Raw genomic sequence first — 7,657 nt, forward strand, 5'->3', positions numbered from 1 at the left:
GACCTCGATTATCTGTCATTCTTAAATAAATTGTCGATCTTCTAAACTTCGTTTTACGGTAAGAAACGATCAAAAGTTGTTCGGTGACGAAGGAGAAATTGAGATATACAGAGAAGAGAAATGGAGAGATGAAAATGGATGGGTGAACAAAGGAGGAAGCAGTTGAGAATGAAAAGAGAATAGGTGAGGGATAAGGGGTGTGAGGGAGGAGACGAGACACGTGGAGGAGGGACGATGGAGAGTCCGCGCTCATGGTGCGTGGCGCGGATTGCAGTAATTTTGAAATTGTTTTTTTTAACATTATTTTTGAAATATATTTTAAAAATTAAATTATTTATAAAAAAAAACCCCATGATTGTGTCATCTGAAAATGCCGACAGATGGTTATTATCTAATATAGTAAGAGATAATAAAAATAAATACTAATACTAAAGACACTCGATATACTAAATTCTAAAAACTAGATTAATTATGTTTGATAAATAAATGTTTTTTAAGAAATATCTAACTTAAATCATATTTGTTATTCTTGCTGTGTAATCAGATCAAATAAATAATATAAATTCATAGTACAAAATTAATTTGAAATATTTTATTAATTTTTAAAATTCATTTTACACTAAGTATCTATAAATCCATCTTCAACCATAAAATCTATTTTGATGCAAATTTTACATTAAAATAGTGCAATTTCTGCACCAAATACAACATTCATCTCCAATACATTCAATTCAAATCTTACACTAAAAAGAATATTATGAAATATTCTTTTTATTTTACATATATTAATTATTATATTTTATTTAATATATTTTTAATTATAAATAATATTTATATTATATAATCAATATTATATTATTAATTTATAATCAATATTATATTATTAATAAATTTAAATAATATTTATAGTTTTTAATATAACTATGTGTAATAAAAAATAAAAAAAGTAAATTTATAATTAAAAAAAAATGCTGGCGCAGAAGAAGAGGCTGTGCTATTTTACTAAAATAGCGAAGCCTCTATTGAAAGACAAAATGCTGTACCAATTTTGGTATAGCACTGGAGATGTCTTAAAAAATATACTAGTTTATGAGAAACAGTCAAGTTATTATTTTAAGGAATATAATATAGTATATCATATGTTTTATTTTTATTTAAATGGATTATTTATGTCTTCGGGATCTTCCGCACAAATAATTTTCTGGTCAAATGAGCGTGTTTGACAGAAACATGAGTTGATTATTTGAATAGGCTTTGTGAAATTCCTATGTAACTGACAACACAAAAACAAAATTCAAGAAACTGCAGCTCTCTTTAATTCAGCTCTCTTTAATTCCTGCTTTTAATTCTTGTTCTTTAGCATGTTCTGTAAAGGGATAAGGTGAATTCCTGTGATGGCTGACGCTTCTCTTTTCTGTGTCTTGTTCTTGTTGTTCAATCTTTTACTCATCGATTCATCGGCTTCCAAGTGCCCCAAGTTTTCTTTCTTTTATTGTTAGAAAATTTTGAGGTTATGGCTGTTTCCATTCCTTTGCTAGTTTTCTTTATTTCATTAATCGTAACATCTGCTTCCAAGTGCCCCAAGTCCTTCAACTGCGGGAATCTTACTTCCCTGGAGTTTCCGCTGGCTCTTTCTCAAAAAACTGGATGCGGGTTATTAATGGTTGATTGTACAGAACCCGCAAATCCAAGAATCCAGCTTACCGGTGATGGAAGACAGTATCAGATTTTGGAAAAGATATCTGTAAATAGACTTAAACTCGTGGACCCTGTGATTCAAGAAGGCTTGAAAGTTTTACAATCTTGTCTTACTTTCAGGAATGTGTCTTTTCCTTTTATTCCTGCAACTTCTCTTTCATTCACCCCCAATCTCACCTTTTTCACATGCGACAATAGAAGCAATGTAAGAGGGGAAACGTGGGCTTTGTTCAAAGGCTACAGGAACTACACGGGTTGTGGGGGGTTTACGGTGTTTTATTCGAACTCTACGGACCGGTTCCCCCCGGCGAGTGATGGTGTTATTCCAGATTGTGCGGCTGTACAAATGCCTGTTAAGTTGAATCAAGATTCTGGTGACCTGTTTGATATGTTGACTGGTGAATTTGAACTAGAGTGGAATGTTTCTGAAGAATGTGTTGCTTGCCACCATAGGGGAGGGCAGTGTCTTGCTAATAATCTGAACAGATTTGAGTGCAAAGAAGGTACTATTTCCACTTAGTTAGGTCCAAGTAATTGTATTTCCGATTGTATGGTTCGTGTGTTTATCGTGAGTTGAGTTGGTTGTTGTGAGTTGATAAGGTACTCAAAACTCGGTTTGTAGCTCAGATAATCCACTAACCAGCGCTCTGGCTCAGTGGATTCTCACTTTCTTGATCTGAACTCGAGTCAGAACTCATGTTTGGCTGGACCTGAAGGTCTTTCGGGACTCAGACACGAGTTTTGGGTTCGAGTTTGAGCTTAGCTTTTGAATACCTTAATGTTCGACAGGGGATTTTTCTATTGGAAAAATGGCATTTCATATAGTTGTATTTAGTGCTTGTTTCTTGTTTCTGCCATCAGACATGCCTCACTAATTTAGGTCAGTTACTTTGGTTGCAGATACAACTAGTTCGGCAGTGATGGTGGCCGCAGGTAAATGTCTTAAAATAAGATATATTACTATTTCCTAATTTTCCTCTTCATTTGTAGTGATTCCTGACTTGACGACTATGATTTATGATACCTCAGCTACATCTGGTGGCTCAGTCATCATTGTGGCATGCCTTTTTGCGTGTTTCATAATATATAACCGCAAGAAACGGATGGATGGTGCTTCAAGAAACGCTACTTGGCATCCCTCAAAAGCGGACATCAATTGGGGGAGCTTCAAATATGGCATAGTCATCTTCTCCTACGCAGAACTCATGGAGGCCACCAGCAATTTCGCTTCTTCCAATGAACTTGGAGATGGAGGCTTTGGAACTGTGTACTATGGTAAGAAAAAACTATTAGTTATCTACTAATATGCATTTGGGAAGTTAAGAAGATATTTAAGATTTAGCTGATATCTGAATTCATGTTTATGTTAACAAGGTAAACTTAAGGATGGAAGAGATGTCGCAATAAAACGGTTGTACGATCACAACTACAAAAGAGTAGAACAATTTATGAATGAGATCAAGATTCTTACTAGTATGAGGCACCCAAATCTTGTTTCGCTATACGGCTGCACATCTAGAAGAAGCCGTGAACTGCTGCTTGTATATGAATTCGTCCCTAGAGGCACGTTGGCTGACAATCTCCATGGCGATTCTGTGAAAGAAGCACCTCTCACATGGAATCTCCGTATGAAAATTGCCATAGAAACAGCAACCGCCTTAGCTTACCTTCACAAATCCGACATAATACACCGTGATGTCAAATCGACCAACATACTATTAGACCATAGTTTTTGTGTCAAAGTTGGGGATTTTGGGATATCAAGACCTTTTCCTACAGATGCGACTCATATCTCGACTGCCCCACAAGGGACTCCTGGATATGTCGATCCCTCGTACTATCAGTGCTACCAACTTACAAGTAAGAGCGATGTCTACAGTTTCGGAGTGGTGCTTGTCGAGCTCATCACTTCAATGCCGGCAGTGGATATAAGCCGAAACACACAAGACATCAACTTGGCTAACCTAGCCTTGATCAAGATTCAGAGTCGCGCGTTTGATGAGTTGATCGACTCGTCTCTTGGATACAAGACTGATGCTGAAGTAACCCGAATGACTACTTCTGTGGCTGAGTTGGCTTTCCGATGTTTGCAAAACGAAAAGGAGCTGAGGCCTTCGATGGATGAGGTGTTGGAGTTATTGAAGGGGATTCAGGTTGGAGACAAGTACAAATTCGAGACAACAGATGCGGCTGGAGGTGACGGAAACATCCCGCCTTCCCCTGAGACTGAGGATGTTCTGTTGGTGAAGAACAAGAATTGTGATCAGCGGTCACCTGTTGCTGTAACTGATCCATGGAGAAGTGACTCTACTGCAAGTTCCACAGGATGATACATATAATAGATTCATATATTCTTTTTTTTTAATAGAAAATATATACTGTAAGAATGCCATGTAGAAAGTCTTCATATTGCTTACAAATAGAGTGTGGTGTTTGTTACTCTACACCTTCTGTTACAAAAGCATTAAATGTTATTATTATGCATAAAAGCCAAAGATGTATATTGTGACTTCCTGATATATTGGAATCCCAAGTACAAGAGTTGTGCCTATGTGATTGTTTTGAAAATTATCTTATTGTATGTAGTTATTCATGGTATCGTTCATAGACCATTTGTTTTTAAACTTGGAAGTAGTTTGTTAGAATTTATTTTCGAATCTGATATCTAATCTCAAACTTGAGACATTTGTAGCAAATTAGATGTATAGGGAAAGAACAAATTCTGAACTAGGGTGTCTTGCGAAAAATATTTTAGAAATTGTTCTTTTATTTATCGTATTAGAGAATGTCATATATGTTAATTTTGTTTTCTAAATAAATGATGTTGTAGATTATAACTGAACTGATATATGCAATAACTAATCCCCCATATCATTTAATCACTTTACAAGCTTGATTTAAAACCATACTCGATCTAATTCATCGATGTTTACATTTTAGAACACGAGCTATTGAAGCTCATTGAGAATATTGTGTTTGAAGCATCTTCAAAGGTGTCCGAACCGATCCACCAGCTTGTGATGTATCTATATAATTTAATAACAATTGTCAGATCATTGTCAACGTATCAACATAATCATAAGAGCCTCAATATATAACATCGAATAGCTCAACAACAATTATTTCAAAAAAAATATAAAACTCGATTATACATATTCGTCGTTCAACAATTAATATTTCGGTGTATTCAGTTATCAATAATAACATCTAATACACCCTAATAAATTAACTTCAATTAATAGGCTATATAAAAACACTCGTTAAACTACAAAAATTTAATATCAGCATATAGTTTATACTTCGTAGACTCCGAATATATAATCATAATTAATAACAACTGATAAACTTCTCAACTTCAATCCAATGATTAAAATCATAAATTATAATAAATTGAGAATAATTCAAAAAAATATCACTCTAATATTCTCTTTTTCGTTAAAATCATACACCATCCAACAATCTTTAGTTTCTGTATGATTTAACAATTTATTGGATTTCTAAAAATATAAAATTATACCTCAAATCGAAGATCTCGTGTCAACGATCCTAGAAGTGAAGTTGGTTCATTAATTGGATAAATCAATAAAATGCAAGATCGAAAAGAAAATTCGAAACTATATTCACTCTTATCTTCTCTTCCATTCTCTGTCTCTGTCTCTTCTATCGTGTGAGTTAGGTGGATTTCAAATATGAATTCCAATTCAAATATGAATTCCACCTATTCAATTAATTTTTTTCTATTTTTTTACATTATATTAACAAAATAATATATATATAATATAATATAATATAATATAATATATCATGTTTAACATTTTCAATATCGATATATTCGTTTAGACCAATCAAACAATCAAATTTTTCAAAACTCAAAACCCAAAATTCTATATCTTTGAGATTTCTACGTCAAATCCAAATTTTAAATAATTTGGACTTCATATGACTAAGATATGACATATTTCGTTATTTTAACATTATTAAATATTTAGTAGTATCACATTACTAAATCAATAAATTTTTATATTAACATGAGAAATTACATTTCTACCCCTCTTAAATGAATTTACATGTGTAAATAAAGATATGTCATACCATCAGAATAAATAATGGTAGAGCTCCCTCATATGTCACTACGTCTCCCAAGTGGCCTCTTCAACACTCCTATGCTCCCATTAAACTTTCACCATCGGTATAAGCTTACTATCAAGCTTCCGTTCAGATCGATCCAAAATACAAACTAGTCTCTCAACATAAGACACATTAGGATCTAACTGAACTTCAGAAATATTCAACACATATGAAGGATTCGGCTCATTCTTCCGCAACATCGACATATGAAACACATCGTGAATGCCAGATAAAGATGGAGGTAGGGCCAATCGATAAGCCAAAGTGCCTATCCACTGCAATATCTTATATGGGCTGACATACCTCGGTGCTAACTTCCATTTCATGCCAAATTGCATTATGCCACGAAAAGGATAAACTTTCCAAAATACTCGATCGCCATGCTGAAACTCTAATGGTCTTCGTCTTTTATTTGCGTAGGCGGGCTATCTATCTTGAGCTCCTTTCAATCGCCGATGTATCAACTTTACTTTCTGTTCCATCTTAGACCTATAACTGCAGCTCGATCAACGTTATCCTAGTATAATGGAAATCTACAGCGTCTCACATAAAATGCCTCAAATGGAGCTATCTGAATACTGCTTTGATAAATATTATTATATGCAAACTCCACTAATGGAATAGATGACTACCAAACAGATATAAATCCATAACATAAGCATGCAACATATCCTCCAGCGTCTGAATAGTACGCTCAGTCTGACCATATGTCTGGGGATGATAAGCCGTACTCAATCTCAACTCTGTCCTCATCGCAGTCTGCAATCTTTTTCGAAAATGAGAAGTAAATCGAGGATCTATATCAGAAATAACTGACACTAGAATTCTATGCAACCATACAATCTCTTATATATACAACTGTGACATCGTTAAATATGTACTATTAGGGTATAAAATGTGCAACTTTCGTCAATCGATCAACAATCCACTACAAAAAAGGCAAAAGACAACGGTTTTTCACCATTGTCGTAGGTGAAATAAAACCGTTGTTAAAGCTCCTGCGGTTAAAGGGTGTGCTTAAAGATAACGGTGAAAAACCTTTGTCGTAGACGTCAAAGACGAAGGTGAAAAACCGTTGTTAAAGACCCTGTGGCTAAAGGGTGCGCTCAAAGACAATGGTGAAAAACCGTTGTCGTAGACGTCTAAAGACGACGGTGAAAAACTGTTGTCGTAGCATTAAAAAAATTGTTGTTAAACAAAATATTGCGACGGTTTTATAAAATCGTCGCTACTTAGCGACGTTATTTTTTTTATTTTCGTCGCTACTTAGCGACAGTTGTATACATCATTTCCGTCGCTAATTCGCGACGGTTGTCCACATGACTTGCGTTGCTAATTAGCGAAGGTTGTTCACATGATTTCCGTCGCTAATGTTTTACGTAAAATAAAAAAAAATTGCTTTTATAATTTAATAAATCATGAAAGGAAAAAAATTAACACTATCTTTTATAATTTAATAACTTACAATTTTACTAAACAAATAATATTTATAATCTTAACACTTAAAATTGTAGTGAAAGTAAATCATAGAAGAGAGAAACTTTCCTTCAAAAAAAAAGAAGAGAGAAACTTATTGTATGAAGAAAATGACTGAGGATGCGGGTATTTATAGACAATTTGGCGATGGTTTTTGTTTAAACCGTCGCTATTAGCGATGGTTTTGGCTTGAACCGTTACTTTTAGCTACGGTTAAGCTTAATCCGTCGCTAATATCGACGGTAAAACTTAAGCCGTCGCTATTAGCGAAACGTCGTAATTTTTAAATTAGCGACGGTTTTTCTCGTCGCTAATTAAAAAGTACGACAATTTTATTGAAACTGTCGCTGGAACA

The 7,657-nt window shown here is 34.3% G+C and overlaps 1 protein-coding gene across 2 annotated transcripts; it reads left to right on the forward strand.

Moving 5' to 3' along the window:
* Nucleotides 1-1,202: 1,202 nt before the first annotated feature.
* On the forward strand, nucleotides 1,203-4,258 carry LOC142522621 (LEAF RUST 10 DISEASE-RESISTANCE LOCUS RECEPTOR-LIKE PROTEIN KINASE-like 1.1). Of its 2 annotated transcripts, none has more exons than XM_075626120.1 (4): nucleotides 1,203-2,201; nucleotides 2,584-2,631; nucleotides 2,728-2,973; nucleotides 3,073-4,258. In XM_075626120.1, the coding sequence occupies exons 1-4, from the start codon at nucleotides 1,514-1,516 to the stop codon at nucleotides 4,026-4,028; spliced, it is 1,938 nt and encodes a 645-aa protein (XP_075482235.1). In that variant the 5' UTR covers nucleotides 1,203-1,513; the 3' UTR covers nucleotides 4,029-4,258. The 2 variants fall into 2 exon arrangements, with proteins under 2 accessions (XP_075482235.1, XP_075482236.1); XM_075626121.1 differs by having other exon boundaries at nucleotides 1,205-2,201; nucleotides 2,599-2,631; nucleotides 3,073-4,256.
* The last annotated feature ends 3,399 nt before the right edge of the window (nucleotides 4,259-7,657 follow it).

This window comes from Primulina tabacum, chromosome 13, assembly GCF_025594145.1.
Source record: "Primulina tabacum isolate GXHZ01 chromosome 13, ASM2559414v2, whole genome shotgun sequence".
Lineage (NCBI taxonomy): Eukaryota > Viridiplantae > Streptophyta > Magnoliopsida > Lamiales > Gesneriaceae > Primulina > Primulina tabacum.